At 42.7% G+C, this 22,132-nt stretch overlaps 2 protein-coding genes across 3 annotated transcripts; both read left to right on the top strand.

The window, feature by feature from the left end:
* The first annotated feature begins 413 nt into the window (after positions 1 to 413).
* On the top strand, positions 414 to 5,122 carry LOC121536291 (potassium/sodium hyperpolarization-activated cyclic nucleotide-gated channel 1-like). 2 transcript variants are annotated; one of them, XM_041843556.2, is made up of 10 exons: positions 414 to 793; positions 1,048 to 1,234; positions 1,949 to 2,053; positions 2,175 to 2,318; positions 2,588 to 2,749; positions 2,838 to 2,931; positions 3,102 to 3,229; positions 3,357 to 3,503; positions 3,895 to 4,039; positions 4,341 to 5,122. In XM_041843556.2, the coding sequence occupies exons 1-10, from the start codon at positions 609 to 611 to the stop codon at positions 4,514 to 4,516; spliced, it is 1,473 nt and encodes a 490-aa protein (XP_041699490.2). In that variant the 5' UTR covers positions 414 to 608; the 3' UTR covers positions 4,517 to 5,122. The 2 variants fall into 2 exon arrangements, with proteins under 2 accessions (XP_041699490.2, XP_041699489.2); XM_041843555.2 differs by having other exon boundaries at positions 426 to 793; positions 3,802 to 4,039.
* A 2,981-nt stretch (positions 5,123 to 8,103) lies between these two features.
* Positions 8,104 to 16,062, top strand: ska3 (spindle and kinetochore associated complex subunit 3). The gene is made up of 10 exons (XM_041843557.1): positions 8,104 to 8,335; positions 8,465 to 8,529; positions 8,650 to 8,821; positions 13,216 to 13,648; positions 13,809 to 14,100; positions 14,223 to 14,405; positions 14,523 to 14,708; positions 14,903 to 14,994; positions 15,142 to 15,272; positions 15,466 to 16,062. Exons 1-10 carry the CDS (start codon positions 8,230 to 8,232, stop codon positions 15,636 to 15,638), a joined length of 1,833 nt encoding a protein of 610 aa, XP_041699491.1. The 5' UTR covers positions 8,104 to 8,229; the 3' UTR covers positions 15,639 to 16,062.
* The last annotated feature ends 6,070 nt before the right edge of the window (positions 16,063 to 22,132 follow it).

Here is a 22,132-nt window from a genome sequence, read left to right on the forward strand (position 1 = left end):
TTAGATAGCATCCCAGATAAGCATGTATGCACACAATATGTTAAAATACCAAAACCAGCAAAAAACAAGAAAGTTGTTAGCCTATAATTTATAACTAATGTGTTGTTATAGTTTTAACATGTAACTATTGTCCTGGTTAAATTACTATTTTAATTATTCAATGGTCTACTGTTACCATTACTAAACCTCACCCTGTGCCCTGCTAGTTGTCTAATTCAGATGACAATAATTGTGATATTCAAAACCACCCATTGTATTCAGTATTAATGTGATCCAGCCTTTCCTTTTGACTGGGCTTGATTCATGCTTGCATGAAGCGGAGATACTGAATAGTTGATGAGCCGGGAGGGACAGAGAGAGAAAGGAGGAGGGGGAGAGAGAGAGAGAGAGAGAGAGAGAGAGAGAGAGAGGGAGAGAAAGTCTGGCAGCAGCTCTCCTCCCACCACACCGCCTCAATAAGCCCCGTCCACAGGAGCTGTGATGGAAAATTACCCTGTGACCAAAAAGACAGGTCAGTTTAGAGCAAAGTTAGACTTGACTCTTCAGCAGCCCAGAGAAGGATGGCCAGCGCAGTCGGCTGAACAGAAGAACCGTGTGCTGCTTCTGGGATGGAGAACTCCCAAGCCCCCGTCGGCAGACGCACAGCCAGCACCTGTGGTTGGCGAGCTGTCTTTCTGCCTCAGCTGAACAGGCAGTCTCTATCTGTGTACGGCAGCGAGATAGCTGTGGAGAAGGAATGTATACGCCAGCTGCAGAGTGGAGTCTGGGTCATCCACCCATTCAGCCCCATAAGGTATTCTTCTCCAGCGACTGTTTGTGCTGCCTTGGCATTTTGTGTGTCCTAGAACAACACAACAGAGTTAGACCTAAGGGGTGTCTTGGCATTTTTGTCTGTCAAAGAACAACACAGCAAAGTTAGCAAAAACAGCAAAGACCTTAGGTATATGTCAAAGAAAACACTAAAGGGTGTTTCTAACAGTGCTTCTAAGAACTGCGTGTGTGCATGACTTTAATAATATACATACCTTTTGTTATTGTGTCTTGTAGGAGTTACTACATCATGTGTATGGTTGCCATCACATTCCTGAATTTGATTGGGATCCCCATGGAGATAGCTTTCTTAGACGGGTACAGTGGAGTGGGCTGGGAAGGTTTCAATGTCTTCTCAGACACTCTGTTTCTGATGGATGTGGCTCTGAATTTTCGCATGGGTATCATCTCTGAGGACAGTGAGGTAACGAGGCGCTGACTTTACTCTATTTTCAGACCAGACCCAATCTGCGATAGTTTTATAATCCCCTTCCACGAGCATGCAAACCCAATCTGCCCTATTTGTATTTGTTTCAGTACATGTAAGGGGACAGATTAATTGAACCCCTGGCACATGTGCTAAACCTGCAGCTGTTATTTGCAAGAGGGAATTGACATAATGTGGAAGATAACGATTCAGAGAAGTAGATTAATTTACAGATAACTATTTATATAGATTAGGTTTGCTTTTGTGTTATATTCTCTCATGAAAATAACAGGCGCAAATTTGACTTGGGAGCAAGATGCTTAGTAAATATGTTCTGAAGTGCACTGTGTACAGATGATGAAACATGATGAAACATGACCGTGGACACTTTTTATTTCATAAGAAGGAAATAGGCATGTAAGGGGGCTGATCAAGCACCAGGTTGTGTCTTATTCTGTTTCAGTTTCAGGCCAAATTTATGTAAAATATTAATCTGAAAGTTTGGCCAATTGACGACCCTGTCAAGTTTATATTAATGCAGTTCTCTATTAATAGCTTCTGACTTACATTCTGGATGGCATCACAGTCTCGTTTAATTTTGGCCAGAATCCCAAAACATTTAGCTTGAGTTGCATTGTTGAAGTATTCATTTGTCTGAGGAATGCTGCCAAGCACTAATATCAATCTACTGTCTGTTTTTCAATTCCGTAGGTGGCTATACTGGATATCAAAAAGATCCGTGTGATTTACCTAAAGAGTTGGTTCATACCAGATGTGATTGCAGCATTCCCAATTGGCTACATACTATTAATCGCGGTAATGATAAATTACTACTCCAACTGTTCCAGCATCACGCTGTTATACAGTAGTTCCAGTCTATTGTAAGATCAATACATTTAAAACATATATTTTTATTTATGTATTTTTATTGTGTCAGGAGTTACAATCCCACAGTGACACCTCCACCTCAGGTTCCAAAGCCAGTAGAATGGTGCGGATCCTCATGTTTGTCAGAATCATCAGCCTTGTCAGGCTCCTCAGAGTCTCCAGGCTTGTCCGCTTCTTCAATGAAGTTGAGAAGGTAAGTTCTGGTATGCTACCATCTCCCCATGCTGAAAATACCACAAAGTCAAAAATGAATACAAACAATGACAGGGGTAGAAAAAATAAATAAATGTATGCACTCACTAACTGTAAGTTGCTCTGGATAAGAGTGTCTGCTAAATGACTAAAATGTAAAATGTAGAACTTTTGATTGGTGTACACATCACTTCTAGATTATCTTTGCAGTCCAATCAATATTTTTAGTGCCATCATTTTAATTGAGTGCATTTGTTTCTTTCTCCATAGGTTTCAAATGCCAACTTGGAGTATGTTCAGCTGTTCTTCCGCATACTGTCTTTGTTCATGATGATGTTCCTGCTGTGCCACTGGAACGGCTGTATTCAGTACTTTGTCCCGATGCTGGAGGAGTTCCCATCTGACTGCTGGGTCAGACAAGAGAAGCTGATGGTAAGCCCCACACCTACTGAGATGTGTACGGTTTTGGCTGCATTTAAAGGGTTAGTTCACCCTATATAAACAATGTGATATTTTCCAGAATGCTACGGTCGGTGAGAAGTATTCCTTTGGAGTGTTTCGTGCTCTCTCTCATATGATCCAAATTTCCTATGGCTCCAATGAGTCACCAACAAGTAAGGACTTCTGATAACCTGTTGATATTCTGTTCACACAATAGATCATGTCTTTCATATATACTCATACAGTATGTTAGACCTGTGCTATTCCAAGACTGTAGTGCCCGGAGTTCAATAGCCAAGTATTACACTGTATTTAAGTGTGTACTGGGTGTTTTGCTCCATAGATGAGGTGGAGCTGTGGGTGGTCATGACCAGTATGCTGTCTGGGGCTCTAATGTACACTGTACTGGTAGCCAACGCTGCTGCCATCATAACCAACGTAGACCAAGCAGCAAAGGCCTACAAGGACAAGGTATACTAAGTGTAACACAGACGACTCGGCTAAAAACTCGATCACATAAGCAAGGAACTCTATTGATATGTCACTTTTGATTGTAATGGCATGTCATTCAAAGTCTACCACGTCTGATAATCCACAGATGAATCATCTAGACGACTACATGACTTTCCTGAAGCTTCCTAACGACCTTCGACTTCGAATCCAGAAGTACTACGGGGCCCGATATGGGGGGAGATGGTTTGACGAAAAGAACTTTCTAATTTCAGTCTCCTCAGCTTTGAGAGAGGTGCTTGAGTCAATCATATTCTATTCTATTTTATTCTATAGAATGTAGGTCCTACTGTACATTACACAGACCTAATACAATAGTTATACACATGTACCACTATAGGTATAAGTATGTAACTACATGAAGTACATAACCACATTCTACTTACCTGTGGTTTCCTTTGGTCATCACACCTTTGTTTAGTAGTGGGACCTGTCTGTCTATTTGTGGAACTTCTATTTTTCAAAGTTCTATTTGTGGAACTTCATTATGAAATTATCTGAAAAAAAGCTCTGTGTGTGTGTGTGTGATGCAGGAGATTCTGACAGTGATGTGTTTGAGCCTGCTGAACAACGTACCCATGTTCCAGAACCGAGACGTCAACTTCCTGAACACCGTCCTTCTCCAGTTTCAGCTCGAAGTCTTCCAGGAGGATGATGTCATCTTCCACCAGAACGCGCCCGGAGACCGCATGTTCTTCATCGAGCATGGCCAGGTCCTGGTGGAGACAGACTCCTTCTCGCAGGAACTGGCTGACGGAGACTACTTTGGAGGTCAGGCTCAGATCCGAGTATTCATTCCTTAATTCATTTGTTCAGACTATCATTCTATTCATCACACAAGAGATTGGGTAATCTAGAAATTCTGATTGTCAAACCTCATCCCCCATCCGTTTTCTTACATAATTGAAAAGACCCAACCCCCCACACTAGTTATTCTTATTCTCCTGTTCTACATTGTTGTGCTGATTACATCCCTGGGGACTATGCAGGATATGACAAGGAACAGTGGGCATAGCTGATATGCTGTGTAATACATTTATATTGTGTTGTTCTATGCCGTACTGGTTTACAGAGACCTGCCTCATGACCAAAGGAAAGCGTTTGGCCACGGTTCAAGCTCTGACCACCTGCCAGCTCTTCTCCCTGTCCTCAGACCGCTTCCAGATGGTTCTACAGGGCTTCCCTGATATCAGGAGAGACATGGAAAAGTTTTTACAGCAGGATAAGGAATATGTGCTACATCTCTAGTACAGTGTGGCCATTTATCAACAGTAGTGGTCACTAAGCCTGGTTCTGGAGAGGTATAGGATGTGCAGGCTTATGTTCCAGCCCAGCACTAACACATCTGATTCTGTTAGTAGAACTAGGTGTTTTAGTCCTGCGCAGCCTAGAGCGCTCAATGACCAGGATTTGTGACCACTTATGTATAGTGTAGCTCCGACTTGGTATTGTGTAGACTGGTCTAAAATTGTATTATACTTTATATATATATATATATATATAAAGATTTCATTTATTTTTTTTTGTTCAATTTAAACAAATCCACGTAAACTGTGCATCATACAACCCTTAGTCTGGATTACTAATAGTTACTAAGCTCTCTAGGTGGATCCCAAACGGTACATGATATTGTTGCTTTAACTAAGAGTGTATTTCAGGACATGTAATGATGAAAATACTTTTTGTGTTTTTTAAATTGTATTTATTGTGAAGAAATATTAGTAGAAATGTTTTTTGTTTTTCTAATTTCCTTTATTGTGAAGAAATGTCAATTACATTATACAAGGGCAATTTGGTTATGAAACTACCGGTATGAAACAGCAGAAATAAAGAGGAAAACAAGGTTTCAGTTGACTGTGAACATCTGGAGTTTTTTTTAAAGTAGTGCATTCATGTGTGTCCAGCCTCAGCAGATGTAGCACTGCAGCAGCTGAGCCTCAGCCCGCAGGCCTAGCCAGCCCCCCTTTCTCTTATCCAAACCCACACACGGTGCCTGAGGCCAGCCTGTGTTTGTACTCGTACAGGTAGTAGGAGGCTTGGGGGAAGTTACACTTAATCTCCATCTTGTCCGGCACCACGTGGACGTCCACCGCGGAGCCCAGCCTCTCCTGCAGCTTCTTCAGCATGCGAGAGGCCATATAGCATCGGGCCTTCCCCGGGTCCTCCTCAATGGAGACGTACACCTCAGGAGGCGGGTTGGGGATCTTCCACTCCAGGTCCACGATCAGCTGGTGGATGCGGCTCTTATCCAGCGAGGTAGGCGTGTCACGGTAGCAGGCCACCACATGAGGGCAGGGTGCCTCAGACAACACGGACAGGAAGTGATTGGGCTGTAGAGTGGTCCCCTGGACCTCCCCCTGTTCTCATCCAAGGGTCCCACGACGGCACCATGACGGCCCACTACAGCCAGTCGTAGTTCTTCTCCAGGGTCTTAAGGATGCCGGCTAATGCCTCCTCGGGGGCTGAACGGCTCTGCATGGCCTCATGCAGCTGCTGACGCACATCCTCCTCTGTCTGCTGCAGGAAGTAGCCTGAACAGTGACCCCCAATTGTCTTCATCTTCCTGTAGAGGGCGCCCATGCGCTCAGACTAGGTCTTCATCAGCAGGGCCTGGTCTCGGCCCGTCAGGGAGGTTTGGGTGAAGAGGCACAGCAGACCCATGCCCAGGACAAAGTTCACCTGCAAGGAAAGGGAAGAGAGGCTGATACAACAAAACCCAAGTTCTATGCTATGACTATATGACTCTACCAAAAATTGTAGAGTGTTGGCCCCCTTGGATGATTGGTGCTCTACTATACTGAACAGACTGCATCTTGTAGAATCAGCATTTGGAGAGGAATAGCACAGAGCTATTTATATGATTTGAAAAATCTGCTGCAACAGCAGGGGCTGGGATGATTCTTCAAGATCATAGAGTGCCCAAAATAGCGGGTATTTAATCAGTATCATACATCATACATTTTGCTGCAATGTTTGTGCCTAATAAGTTATCCAAGGTTAACATAACAGATGTGGTTGTATTTTTCCCAAGGTGAAATAAGGTTTTCTCTCTACACATTTTCTGCTCGCTAGGAGAGGAATGCAAACAGACATCTGACCTAATTTTGCAGTGTGACGTACCAAGTGTTGGACTAGATAGGGGTGAGCTTTGGATATGCAACTGCATTACAATTATTTTAATATATTTTTGAATAACTACACAACCTGCAACTATTTTAGGGTAAAACATTTAGGGGTAAAATCATTAGCCTGAGTGCCAGTCTGTTTGTGCTATCATGCCAAAAAGCTTTGGCTTAACAATGACAACAATGGAGTTGGCAAAAACACAGACAGATCTGGGACCAGGCTAGAAAATCATTAACTTCATGTCTATTTTACAAACTATTTTAGTCTGACAGTTGGATAAAGCATGGCTCCCAGGCAAACAATTTTGTTATTTGAACTTCGTGCATAATTTTGTTGATTTGTGTTCAAATGATTTACACATTCATTGGTTAGAGATATTTAGAGTGTAACATGATGATCTCTGTTGCCTGTTGGGCATTGTGTGCTGATGCTGACCACGCCCTGACCCCCACTGACCTTGACACAGAACTCCCTCATCTCCCAGCGTTTGGGCTTGAGGCTCTGGACCAGCTCCTCCAGCAGATTTGGCTGGTCCGTCAGCACCAACACCCCCATCAGCCTGCTGTGGAGTGTTGTCAACTGCCTTTCCAGCCGGTGCTCCTGGACGTACTGGAGGAACACGCTTGGTGAACTTCGGCTGGGCCTGACGGCCGCGCCCAGCTGGTAGTACACCACAGCCAGGTCGTCCTCCAGGAGATGGACCTCCTGGTCAGTCAGCAGGCCCTGCCCTGCAGCACCCAGCTCCTGGTCTATGTAGTCCAGGTTCTTCCTGGCCAGGTCTCCTCAGCTGAGGCGCTGCCACCCAGGTAGGTACACATGCCCTCCACCAGGGTTGTCATGGTCTGCATGTAGCAAACTGGCTCCAGCACCTTGCCAAACATTGCATGGCTAGAACTAGATGGATTTACTTAATAGTGGTCCTCTGTGGCTCAGCTGGTAGAGCACGGCGCTTGTAACGTCAAGGTAGTGGGTTCGCTCCCCGGGACCACCCATACACAAAAATGTATGCACGCATGACTGTAAGTCGCTTTGGATAAAAGCGTCTGCTAAATGGCATATTATTATTATTAATAAATATCTGTTCAGTGTGAAATTGCCAGCTGATTCTGGTGCTGAGGAAAGAACAGACACATATCTAATTATAGGCCAATACGCCACTGTAGTTGATATAGTAGGCCAATCTCCACTAACTAACCATAATATCCACTAACCATATCTACTGTAAATACATATGCTATTCAGAATAACATGTAAACTTGCTGTGCTCCATTACTCACCTGTCAGAATGTTTCTTAGTGCATGTCTGTAGTGACCTTCACTGTTTCCTCAGTATTTATACACTCTCCAGCATAATCAGGGATCTGATAAGGTCCCTCCACCTCCCAGCTCTAACCTTCCTCTGTAATATGCAAAGGAAGTGAGTTTAATGCAAATTAAAAGAGGTATAAAAAAACGTTTTCGTCATGGATGTTACAAATGTTCACATGGAAGTGTATTACACACTCTTGGCTTTGAAGTTTGCTTATTGATTATTTTGTGAGTCCACCACACAATTCTTCTAAAATGATCTCTTGCCCATGTCTGTAAAAAAAAAAAGATACTGTATATATCGAACTCGTCAAGGACGGCAGGTGGCAGAATTGCATTTAGCTCGAGATGCTTTCTCTTCTTCGGTCGTGAAAGTCCTGAATAAACCTACTTCCGTTAGATTCCGGATGTGGCGCCAAATTTGAAAAATATTCCTGTTTTAACTTGTATGAATGTAAACACACAGCGAAAATTGTTTAAATTGCAGTTCAAGATAATACTACTTTTAGAAACATATCTGCTAACAAATGGACTTGTCGGCACGTTTTTTCACAAAGTTGCGAAACCTAGCCGTGAATTTGGAGACCGAAACTGCCAGTCTTCAGCAGGCACACCAGAACTACGACGATGAAGGTAACGTTAACGTTATGAAACAGACTTCCACTCAAATGTAATTTCGGCTAACGTGTCTAGTCAGTCAATGCACCACTTGTGATTAGTGTATTCTTGTATACTGTAACATTCTGTAAAATTGTGTTTCAGATCATAGCACTGAGGGTGCGGTGCGAGTTCTGCATGAGCTGCACTCGGAGGTCAGGGGACTCAAGGTAACTGTCAATTTAACACCTGCTGTGCTGAGCTGCTTGAGCAGCGCTGTGTAGCTTATATAACTATGTGATTCATTAGTATACAGATATTTACATAACTGGCTTGTTTTGCATGCCCAGGGCCAGGTGAAGGAGCAGCTGGTGCGCCAGCAGGCAGGGGAGAATGAGGTGAGGAGCTTCATAAAGACGTGTATGGTGTTGAAGCAGAGGACCACAGAGGACATCCAGAGACTGAGGAGACACTATGAAAAATACGGCTACAGAGCGCCTAAGAACACACAAGAACAGTCAGGTAGGAAAGTATCTCTATTTAACACTTCACTTAGTACGTCAAAATCATTCAGTATTTGGTTTGGTTTACTTGATATACACTGAGTGTACAAAACGTTAAGGACACCTGCGCTTTCCATGACAGACTAACCAGGTGAAAGCTATGATCCCTTATTGATGTCACTTGTTAAATCCACTTCAATCGATGTAGATGAAGGGAAAGAGACAGGTTAAAGAAGGATTTGTAAGCCTTGAGACAACTGAGACATGGATTGTGTATGTGTGCCATTCAGAGGGTGAATGGGCAAGACAAAATATTGAAGTGCCTTTAAACAGGGTGGTAATAGGTGCCAGGCGCACCGGTTTGAGTGTGTCAAGAACTGCAACGCTGCTGAGTTTTTCACACTCAACAGTTTCCCGCATGTATCAAGAATGGTCTGCCACCCAAAGGACATCCAGCCAAGCATTAGAGTCAACATGGGCCAGCATACCTGTGGAACGCTTTCGACACATTGTAGTCCATGCCCCGACGAATTGAGGCTGTTCTATGCACAAGGACTTGTAACAATTTCCACAGAACCTTTGACAAAAACATATTTACTTGAAGAACAGTGCAGATGCAAAGTTTGGTAACAATGAGGGCACAAAGTAGTCCTTATGTATAGAGTTGTATGATTTTAACTTTGCAATCATTGGTTTTTGTTTGATATTTTAATGTGTAAAATCTTAGTCTCAGCATTTGTATTTGTATTTATTATGGATCCCCATTAGCTGCTGCCAAGGCAGCAGCTACTCTTCCTGGGGTCCAGCAAAATTAAGGCAGTTCATTCAATTTTTAAAACACCACAATACATTCACAGATTTCACAACACACTGTGTGCCCTCAGGCCCCTACTCCACCACTACCACATATCTACAGTACAAAACCCATGTGTACGTGTGTTATCGTGTGTGTGTATGCATGAGGCGGCACGTAGCTTAGTGGTTAAGAGCGTTGTGCCAGTAACCGAAAGGTCGCTGGTTCGAATCCCCGAGCCGACTAGGTGAAAAATCTGACGATGTGCCCTTGAGCAAGGCACTTAACCCTAATTGCTCCTGTAAGTCGCTCTGGATAAGAGCGTCTGCTGAATGACTAAAATGTGTAAAATGTAATGTGTCTGTGCCTATGTTTGTGTTGTTTCACAGTCCCCGCTGTTCCATAAGGTGTTTTTTTAAAATCTAATGTTAGTACTTGCATCAGTTACTTGATGTGGAATAGAGTTCCATGTAGTCATGGCTCTATGTAGTACTGTGCGCCTCCAATAGTCTGTTCTGGACTTGGGGACTGTAAAGAGACCTCTGGTGGCATGTCTTGTGGGGTATGCATGAGTCCGAGCTGTGCGCCAGTAGTTCAAACAGACAGCTCGGTGCATTCAACATGTCAATAACTCTCATAAATACAAGTAGTGATGAAGTCAATCTCTCCTCCACTTTGAGCCAGGATAGATTGACATGCATATTATTAATATTAGCTCTCTATGTACATCCAAGGGCCAGCCGTGCTGCCCTGTTCTGAGCCAATTGCAATTTTCCTAAGTCCTTTTTTGTGGCACCTGACCACACGACTGAACAGTAGTCCAGGTGTGACAAAGCTAGGGCCTGTAGGACCTGCTTTGTTGATAGTGCTGTTAAGAAGGTAGAGCAGTGCTTTATTATGGACATACTTCTCCCCATCTTAGCTACTGTTGAATCAATATGTTTTGACCATGACAGTTTACAATCCAGGGTTACTCCAAGCAGTTTAGTCACCTCAACTTGCTCAATTTCCACATTATTTATTACAATATTTAGTTGAGGTTTAGGGTTTAGTGAATGATTTGTCCCAAATACAATGCTTTTAGTTTTAGAAATATTTAGGACTAATTTATTCCTTGCCACCCACTCTGAAACGAACTGCAACTATTTGTTAAGTGTTGCAGTCATTTCAGTCGCTGTAGTAGCTGACATGTATAGAGTTGAGTCATCCGCATACATAGACACTCTGGCTTTACTCAAAGCCAGTGGCATGTCATTAAGTAAAGATTTTTAAAAAAGTAATGGGCCTACACAGCTGCCCTGGGGAATTATGTTGGAGAGGCTTTCATTAAAGAACACCCTCTGTGTTCTGTTAGACAGGTAACTCTGTATCCACAATTTACAGTGCCTTGCAAAAGTATTCATCCCCCTTGGTGTTATTCCTATTTTGTTGCATTACAACCTGTAATTTAAATTGATTTTGTAATGGACATACACAAAATTAATTAATAACGGAAAAGTGGTGCATGCATATGTATTCACCCCCTTTGCTATGAAGCCCCTAAATAAGATCTGGTGCAACCAATTACCTTCATAAGTCACATAATTAGTTAAATAAAGTCCACCTGTGTGCAATCTAAGTGTCACATGATCTCAGTATATATACATCTGTTCTGAAAGGCCCCAGAGTCTGCAACACCATTAAGCAAGCGGCACCATGAAGACCAAGGAGCTCTCCAAACAGGTCAGGGTTGGGATATAAAAAAATATCTGAAACTTTGAACATCCCACAGAGCACCATTTAAATCCATTATTAAAAAGTGGAAAGAATATGGCACCACAACAAACCTGCCAAGAGAGGGCCGCCCATCAACTCACGGACCAGGCATGGGGGCATTAATCAGAGAGGCAACAAAGAAACCAAAGATAACCCTGAAGAAGCTGCAAAGCTCCACAGCGGAGAATTTAGTATCTGTCCATAGGACCACTTTAAGCTGTACACTCTACAGAGCTGAGCTTTACGGAAGAGTGACCAGAAAAAAGCCATTGCTTAAAGACAAAAATAAGCAAACACGTTTGGTGTTCGCCAAAAGCCAAACATATGGAAGAAGGTACTCTGGTCAGATGAGACTAAAATTGAGCTTTTACTATTCTTGGGTAGCGGAATGACATTTGCTTCCCTCCAAACCTGGGGGCACACACATTTTAGTAGGCTTAAATTGAAAATATGGCAAATAGGAGTGGCAATATCGTCCGCTATTATCCTCAGTAATTTTCCATCCAAGTTGTCAGACCCCAATGCTTGTCTTTCATAATTTGGTCAGATATACTTGGATGTGTAGTGCCAGCAATTGTTGCTGGCATGTCATGCCTGTGTTTGCTAATCTTGCCAATGAAAAAATCATTAAAGTAGTTAGCAATATCAGTTGGTTTTGTGATGAATGAGCCATCTGATTCAATGAATGATGGAGCTGAGTTAGCCTTTTTTCCCAAAATGTCATTTAAGGTGCTCCAAAGCTTTTTACTATCATTCTTTATGTCATTTATCTTTGTTTCATAGTGTAGTTTCTTCTTCTTTTTATTCAGTTTAGTCACATGATTTCACAATTTGCAATACGTTTGCCAATCGGGTGTGCAGCCAGACTTATTTGCCATTCCTTTTGCCTCATCCCTCTCAACCATACCGTTTTTCAATTCCTCATCAATCCATTGGGATTTAACAGTTTTTACAGTCATTTTCTTAATGGGTGCATGCTTATTAGTAACTGGAATAAGCAATTTCATAAATGTGTCAAGTGCAGTGTCTGTTTGATCCTCATTACACACCACGGACCAACATATATTCTGTACATCATCAACATAGGAATCACTACAAAACGTATTGTATGACCTCTTATACACAATATTAGGCCCAGCCTTTGGAACTTTGGTTTTCCTAGATATGGCTACTATATTGTGATCACTACATCCAATGGATTTGGATACTGCTTTCAAACAAATCTCTGCAGCATTAGTAAAGATATGATCAATACATGTTGATGATTTCATTCCTGTACTGTTTGTACAGTTTTAAGCTTTCTCTTGAGGGGGCAGCCTGATGAAAGCCAGTCAATATTTAAATCGCCCAGAAAGTATACCTCTCTATTGATATCACATACATTATCAAGCATTTCACACATGTTATCCAGATACTGACTGTTAGCACTTGGTGGTCTATAGTAACTTTCCACCAGAATGGGCTTTAGGTGAGGCAGATGAACCTGTAGCCATATTACTTCAACAGTATTTAACATGAGATCCTCTCTAATCTTCACAGGAATGTGGTTCTGAATATAAACAGCAACACCTCCACCATTGGCATTTCTATATTTTCTGTAAATGTTATAACCTTGTATTGCTACCACTGTATCATCAAATATATTATCTAAGTGAGTTTCAGAGATAGAATATGAATGTCATCTGTTACTAGCAAATTAAAAATTAAAAAATTTAAAAAGAAACCTTGTTTCTTAAGCTACATATGTTAACGTGGGCTATTTTGAGCACTTTTCACTCTGTTACTGTGGAATTGTCCATTTCTATCTGAATGTTCCCCTCCTGAACTCTGCTGGTTTATCTAGATATCTTGTCTCTCTCCCACAGAGCCGAACATCCAGGAGGCAGAAGCGTCAGAGAAAGAGGACGAGGATGAGACCGAGGGAGGACAGGAGGACCAGGAGGAAGGAGAGGGATACCTCCCCTCAGTGACCCCTCTGAAGATGCCCCCTCCGCCCTTCATTGACCCCATGCGCACCCCCCAGCTCTCTGACTTTGGTCTGTCGGAGATCCACCTGAAGAGGGTGTTGGGTGGCACAGTGTTTTCCAGCGCTGAGGCCCCCACGCTCCCTCCGCCGTCTCTAGTCCTGGCCATGCAGCCACCCATGCCCAAAACGCCCAAGTGCACTTTGCGTATGGACGAAGACGACGACCTCCTGACCCCCCGCATGGTCGACTTTGGCCTCACGGAACAAACCATGTGTCTCAACAACGACTTCACTATGGACCTGCAGCGCAAGAAGCCCTCAAAGCCTCTCAGGTGATTAGTATAATACTGTTCTGTTTGGCTCTGATTGACTCTCAAATCTACTACTTGGCTGGTTAACAGCTTCCAAAGTTCCTACAAAAATTAATGTCAGCCTTCTTAAGTAGAATGTCCTGTGCTCTTAGTCTTATGAATGGTGCTGTTTTGTTAACAGCTCAGCAGTGTCCTCTGGCTTGGGAGCAATGTCACAGAGACCGGCACATGTCCTCTCGACCCCAACATCAAACTCCATGATGTACAGCCTGGCTACCATGGAGTCCCCCGAGCCGCCTGTGTTTTGCACCCCAGGTCTGAAGATCACAAAGTCACAGCGACACGCTCTGTCCCCTCCTCTGCAGGGAGAGATTGACCCAGAGTCCCCCTGTCGCCTTGGCAACCGCCAAGCCACCCCTGAGGTCCCAGCATTTGAGACACCATACATCAACAGACTCCTTAGCACCAGAAAGGTGTGTATTACTGTCAATGTGTCTGTTTGTTTATGCATTTATTTATTTATGGAGGCGTATGGACCATAGACATAACTACCAATTGCACTCAAATATAGTGAGTAACTGTCATGTTGTTGCAGGGTGAGAGAGACATACAGGCAGATGAAGACCAAGATCACTCAGAACTTCCAACCTCCATTAGAGGCTCCAATCAAGCCTGGTCATATAATGTGTCAGAGATCTCAATCATTGGATGTACAGAGGACAAACCTACACCAGAGATGCCAAGCCTAGAGTCCTTTCTGGGCAACTCTCTACCCTGTGTAAGCTGAAACCGCTATAAAGGCCCTTGAGTGCTTACTTTCCCCCTGTTGCTAAGGATGTTGGTATAGTTATAGTTAAGTTTGAGTGTATCTATTTTCCCATCTCCCTGACTGTAGAGGGGTGGTGGTGGAACCAGTGGGGAGCAGAATATGGGGGCAGGAGAGCCCTCTCTCTCTGTCCTGGATCAGGATGGTCCCACCCAAACATTCAATCTGGGGACCCCACGGGTCAGAGGGGACTACCCCGATCCATCCACCCCCGAGATGCCGGACCTAAGCTCTGTCACACAGGACATCTTTAAGGTGAGTGGACTGGAGACTTGTGGGAGTCAAAGTATGGAGTAGATGTGGGAACTGTGCCTTCCCTGTGCACAGACAGTGGGAAAAAGGCGTTGGTGTCTGTACTACTAAGTGTGAATGTGTGAAGCTTTTAGATAGTTTTGTGATTATAACTACTGTGCTGACTGGTTCTGATGGGTTTGTCTTTCATCTTGCAGCTCATTTCCCAGAGCAAGAAGCTCCCCACAGCAGTAGTTCAGCCACACCTCAAGCCTTCAACCCTCCACACTGCAACAGGGAAGGAGAACAGGTAAAATCTTACGATGTCAACAAAGAATGTAGAATAGGGTTGTTATTATTAACGTATCTTCAGAAGTTAAACTGCCCCCAATATCAATAGATTACTTTACTTGGAATTGCTAGTCATACCTCTGGTCTCTCTCTGTCGTTCCTCCAGGGCTCAGAGTCTGGCTGTGGTGTCAGAGAGGGAGTTCCTGAGTCTTCCAAGCTACCTGAGACAGATTCCTCTGTCCAGCCTCAACCAGGCCATTCAGAAGATCAACGGTGCCAAAGAGGAGCAAGGCCACAGTCAGTCACAGCTTACTGCTTTTGTAAACCATGTTAAACTTAACTCACTGAAATTATATTTTCAGATCTCCAGTGGGGACACACAGAACTATGCCCTCTCAGGATGCACATTTGTTTTCATTGCATTCCATTCCACTCTCTTAATTGACCTTCTGAAATTAATCTTATTGTGACTCTGTTGCTCCTCCTTCAGGTGGTGATGCAGGCCCTGGATGGTTTCTGATGGAGGAGCTGAAGAGGATCACAGGGGTGGGCACCAAGGCCCCCATGTACTTCCTGTGTCTGACTGAGCTAAAGAGGCTGGAGCATGTGCAGGGAGTAGGAACCAGCGCTATGTACAAGGTCCTGTCAAAGACACGTACCTGATTAGAAGTACAATGACAATCCTTACCTTCTTAAACCTCCCAAAGGACTCAACAATACTGAGTGAGGTCCCATTTATTGACTCCCCTGAATAGGCCTAGTCTGGGTGCCAGTCTATTTAGCTATCATTCGCTCCTTGCCACTCCTGTCATGCTAAACATTGGCATATGACAGTGTACAAGGAGTGAAGTGTTAGCTAAACAGACTGGTACTCCAGCTAGAATAGGCCCAAAATGGATGAATGATTTTCTTTTCATCTTTGACAACTGTACATATGTTTTGTCTTGGTCTTTTGAATTGTGTAGGTGCTTCTGTTCACAATGCATGAATACTCAGTCGATTTAGCATTTTCGTAGTTGTCTTTTCGATGTGTATAATGGGTCTGTATGTAATAATCTCACTAATAAATACATAATTATGAGCATGATGGCTTAGTTCAAGATTGAGTGATCTTTTTAACAATATCGCAGTCGATTATAACGATTATAAAGTAACTGTATGTGCATTCATAAATCAGGTCCTTTCTTGAGTTTGGCTCTAGGATGTAATTACCGTTGAGCATCTGAGTTTATGGTTGATTGTGGAGGAAATGGGTTGAGTGTGTAAGAGTATCTGTGTGTGTGTGTGCGTGCGTGTGTGTGTATCCCACATCTGTTGCAAGGGGGTAAGGATGTTAGGGAGAATATAGGATGAACCACAATAATTGTTTGCTAAAATAATAATTGCTTGACAAAAATGTAATGTAATACAATGGCAATCCGGGTTATAGGTAACAATCCTTCGCATGAACTGCTGACATTATTACGCATATTAATTGATAATGATGGAAATTAAGATATGCAAGATATTTGAATAAATAAATGTATATTTTTAATAGCTATATATATATATATATATATATATATATATATATATATAAAGCAAATTGAGGTGAGAGCATTGGAAATGCTTTTGGCGGTTGACCTGCTTCTGTTTTGTGGGTGGCACTGTGTGCTGTTTTCGAAGGATTGGTCCTGGCCTCTCGGGGGGCCTAGGGATCCGGAGGGACGGGGGTGGTATGCCGATCACTGGGATGACGACCCAATTTGGGATTGGGAGGTGCTTTAGCGGGGGGAATAGTGGAGAACAATTGGAGGGTTACTTAGCAGCAATGCAAATATCATGGTACAGCTATATGGACACTCAATCACTATGGTACTTTTTATTGGTAAATTTACAAACATCTATTATGATAAATAGATTTGAAACTTGTATCTCATTATGGTAAGTATAAATAAGTATAGCCAGTTATAATTGTAATGGCTTAGCAGATAATAACAAAAGAAGAACAATATTTACATGGAATAATATTTTAAATATTATTTATTATTATTATTTATTATTTATTAAATATATTATTGGACCATAAACAGATATGGCTCATTAACCTTTACGGACCAAATAATGATATAACGCTTCTTTGACAATATACAGTGAGGGAAAAAAGTATTTGATCCCCTGCTGATTTTGTACGTTTGCCCACTGACAAAGACATGATCAGTCTATAATTTTAATGGTAGCTTTATTTGAACAGTGAGAGACAGAATAACAACAAAAAAATCCAGAAAAACGCATGTCAAAAATGTTATAAATTGATTTGCATTTGAATGAGGGAAATAAGTATTTGACCCCTCTGCAAAACATGACTTAGTACTTGGTGCCAACAAGGGTTTTGCCAATCACAGAGGTCAGACGTTTCTTGTAGTTGGCCACCAGGTTTGCACACATCTCAGGAGGGATTTTGTCCCACTCCTCTTTGCAGATCTTCTCCAAGTCATTAAGGTTTCGAGGCTGACGTTTGGCAACTCGAACCTTCAGCTCCCTCCACAGATTTTCTATGGGATTAAGGTCTGGAGACTGGCTAGGCCACTCCAGGACCTTAATGTGCTTCTTCTTGAGCCACTCCTTTGTTGCCTTGGCCGCGGGTTTTGGGTAATTGTCATGCTGGAATACCCATCCACGACCCATTTTCAATGCCCTGGCTGAGGGAAGGAGGTTCTCACCCAAGATTTGACAGTACATGGCCCCGTCCATCGTCTCTTTGATGCGGTGAAGTTGTCCTGTCCCCTTAGCAGAAAAACACCCCCAAAGCATAATGTTTCCACCTCCATGTTTGACGGTGGGGATGGTGTTCTTGGGGTCATAGGCAGCATTCCTCCTCCTCCAAACACAGCGAGTTGAGTTGATGCCAAAGAGCTCGATTTTGGTCTCATCTGACCACAACACTTTCACCCAGTTCTCGTCTGAATCATTCAGATGTTCATTGGCAAACTTCAAACGGGCCTGTTATGTGCCTTCTTGAGCAGGGGGACCTTGCGGGCGCTGCAGGATTTCAGTCCTTCACGGCGTAGTGTGTTACCAATTGTTTTCTTGGTGACTATGGTCCCAGCTGCCTTGAGATCATTGACAAGATCCTCCCGTGAAGTTCTGGGCTGATTCCTCACCATTCTCATGATCATTGCAACTCCACGAGGTGAGATCTTGCATGGAGCCCCAGGCCGAGGGAGATTGACAGGTCTTTTGTGTTTCTTCCATTTGCGAATAATCGCACCAACTGTTGTCACCTTCTCACCAAGCTGCTTGGCGATGGTCTTGTAGCCCATTCCAGCCTTGTGTAGGTCTACAATCTTGTCCCTGACATCCTTGGAGAGCTCTTTGGTCTTGGCCATGGTGGAGAGTTTGGAATCTGATTGATTGATTGCTTCTGTGGACAGGTGTCTTTTATACAGGTAACAAGCTGAGATTAGGAGCACTCCCTTTAAGAGTGTGCTCCTAATCTCAGCTTGTTACCTGTATAAAAGACATCTGGGAGCCAGAAATCTTTCTGATTGAGATCAAATATTTATTTCCCTCATTAAAATGCAAATCAATGTATAACATTTTTTACATGCGTTTTTCTGGATTTTGTTGTTGTTATTCTGTCTCTCACTGTTCAAATAAACCTACCATTAAAATTATAGACTGATCATTTCTTTGTCAGTGGGCAAACGTACAAAATCAGCAGGGGATCAAATACTTTTTTCCCTCACTGTATATAATAAATTATCAACCCTGCAAGCAATACAAGACTATATTATTATGGTGGGAGATTACAATACTGTTTTAAATAGCTTAATGGACTGTAAAGGAAATCACACTACAAACTATCACCCTCATGCTCTTAAAGAAATCATGAATGTCATGGACACATTAGAACTAGTGGATACAGTGGGGAAAAAAAGTATTTAGTCAGCCACTATTTGTGCAAGTTCTCCCACTTAAAAAGATGAGAGAGGCCTGTAATTTTCATCATAGGTACACGTCAACTATGAAAGACAAATTGAGAAAAAAAATTCCAGAAAATCACATTGTAGGATTTTTTATGAATTTATTTGCAAATTATAGGGGAAAATAAGTATTTGGTCACCTACAAACAAGCAAGATTTCTGGCTCTCACAGACTTGTAACTTCTTCTTTAAGAGGCTCCTCTGTCCTCCACTCGTTACCTGTATTAATGGCATCTGTTTGAACTTGTTATCAGTATAAAAGACACCTGTCCACAACCTCAAACAGTCACACTCCAAACTCCACTATGGCCAAGACCAAAGAGCTGACAAAGGACACCAGAAACAAAATTGTAGACCTGCACCAGGCTGGGAAGACTGAATCTGCAATAGGTAAGCAGCTTGGTTTGAAGAAATCAACTGTGGGAGCAATTATTAGGAAATGGAAGACATACAAGACCACTGATAATCTCCCTCGATCTGGGGCTCCACGCAAGATCTCACCCCGTAGGGTCAAAATGATCACAAGAACGGTGAGCAAAAATCCCAGAACCACACGGGGGGACCTAGTGAATGACCTGCAGAGAGCTGGGACCAAAGTAACAAAGCCTACCATCAGTAACACACTACGCGCCAGGGACTCAAATCCTGCAGTGCAAGACGTGTCCGCCTGCTTAAGCCAGTACATGTCCAGGGCTGTCTGAAGTTTGCTAGAGTGCATTTGGATGATCCAGAAGAGGATTGGGAGAATGTCATATGGTCAGATGAAACCAAAATAGAACTTTTTGGTAAAAACTCAACTCGTCGTGTTTGGAGGACAAAGAATGCTGAGTTGCATCCAAAGAACACCGTACCTACTGTGAAGTATGGGGGTGGAAACATCATGCTTTGGGGCTGTTTTTCTGCAAAGGGACCAGGACGACTGATCCGTGTAAAGGAACGAATGAATGGGGCCATGTATCGTGAGATTTTGAGTGAAAACCTCCTTCCATCAGCAAGGGCATTGAAGATGAAACGTGGCTGGGTCTTTCAGCATGACAATGATCCCAAACACACCGCCCGGGCAATGAAGGAGTGGCTTCGTAAGAAGCATTTCAAGGTCCTGGAGTGGCCTAGCCAGTCTCCAGATCTCAACCCCATAGAAAATCTTTGGAGGGGAGTTGAAAGTCCGTGTTGCCCAGCGACAGCCCCAAAACATCACTGCTCTAGAGGAGATCTGCATGGAGGAATGGGCCAAAATACCAGCAACAGTGTGTGAAAACCTTGTGAAGACTTACAGAAAACGTTTGACCTGTGTCATTGCCAACAAAGGGTATATAACAAAGTATTGAGAAACATTTGTTATTGACCAAATACTTATTTTCCACCATAATTTGCAAATAAATTCATAAAAAAATCCTACAATGTGATTTCCTGGAATTTTTTTCTCATTTTGTCTGTCATAGTTGACGTGTACCTATGATGAAAATTACAGGCCTCTCTCATCTTTTTAAGTGGGAGAACTTGCACAATTGGTGGCTGACTAAATACTTTTTTTCCCCACTGTATATGGAGGCTTAAATATCCTTACCTAGTGAGATATACAGTTGAAGTCGGAGGTTTACATACACCTTAGCCAAATACATTTCAACTCAGTTTTTCACAATTCCTGACATTTAATCCTAGTAAAAACTCCCTGTCTTAGGTCAGTTAGGATCACCACTTTATTTTAAGAATGTGAAATGTCAGAATAATAGTAGAGACTGATTTATTTCAGCTTTTATTTCTTTCATCACATTCCCAGTGGGTCAGAAGTTTACATACACTCAATTAGTATTTGGTAGCATTGCCTTTAAATAGTTTAACTTGGGTTAAACGATTCGGGTAGCCTTCCACAAGCTTCCCACAATAAGTTGGGTGAATTTTAGGCCATTCCTCCTGACAGAGCTGGTGTAACTGAGTCAGGTTTGTAGGCCTCCTTGCTCGCACACGCTTTTTCAGTTTTGCCCACAAATGTTCTATAGGATTGAGGTCAGGGCTTTGTGATGGCCACTCCAATACCTTGACTTTGTTGTCCTTAAGCCATTTTGCCACAACTTTGGAAGTATGCTTGGGGTCATTGTCCATTTGGAAGACCCATTTAGCGACCAAGCTTTAACTTCCTGACTGATGTCTTGAGATGTTGCTTCAATATATCCACATACTTTTCCTTCCTCATGATGCCATCTATTTTGTGAAGTGCACCAGTCCCTCCTGCAGCAAAGCTTTCCCACAGCATGATGCTGCCACCCCCGTGCTTCACGGGTGGGATGGTGTTCTTCGGCTTGCAAGCACACCCTTTTTCCTCCAAACATAACGATGGTCATTATGGCCAAACAGTTCTATATTTAAACCAGAGGACATTTCTCCAAAAAGTACGATCTTTGTCCCCATGTGCAGTTGCAAACTGTAGTCTGGCTTTTTTATGGCAGTTTTGGAGCAGTGGCTTCTTCCTTGCTGAGCGGCCTTTCAGGTTATGTCGATATAGGACTCGTTTTATTGTGGATATAGATACTTTTGTACCTGTTTCTTCCAGCATCTTCACAATGTCCTTTGCTGTTGTTCTGGGATTGATTTGCACTTTTCACACCAAAGTACATTCATCTCTACAAGACAGAACGCATCTCCTTCCTGAGCGGTATGGCGGCTGCGTGGTCCCATGGTGTTTATACTTGCATACTATTGTTTGTACAGATGAACGTGGTACCTTCAGGCATTTGGAAATTGCTCCCAAGGATGAACCAGACTTGTGGAGGTCTACAATTTCTTTCCAGAGGTCTTGGCTGATTTCTTTTGATTTTCCCATAATGTCAAGCAAAGAGGCACTGAGTTTGAAGGTAGGCCTTGAAATACATCCACAGGTACACCTCCAATTAATTCAAATTATGTCAATTAGCCTATCAGAAGCTTCTAAAGCCATGACATCATTTTCTGGAATTTTCCAAGCTGTTTAAAGGCACAATCAACTTAGTGTATGTAAACTTCTGACCCACTGGAATTGTGATACAGTGAATTATAAGTGAAATAATCTGTCTGTAAACAATTGTTGGAAAAATTACTTGTGTCATGCACATAGTACAGTCGTGATCAAAAGTTTTGAGAATGACACAAGTATTGGTCTTCACAAAGGCTTTTATTGACAATTGCATTAAGTTTTTGCAAAGAGTCAATATTTGC

This window comes from Coregonus clupeaformis, chromosome 23, assembly GCF_020615455.1.
Source record: "Coregonus clupeaformis isolate EN_2021a chromosome 23, ASM2061545v1, whole genome shotgun sequence".
Lineage (NCBI taxonomy): Eukaryota > Metazoa > Chordata > Actinopteri > Salmoniformes > Salmonidae > Coregonus > Coregonus clupeaformis.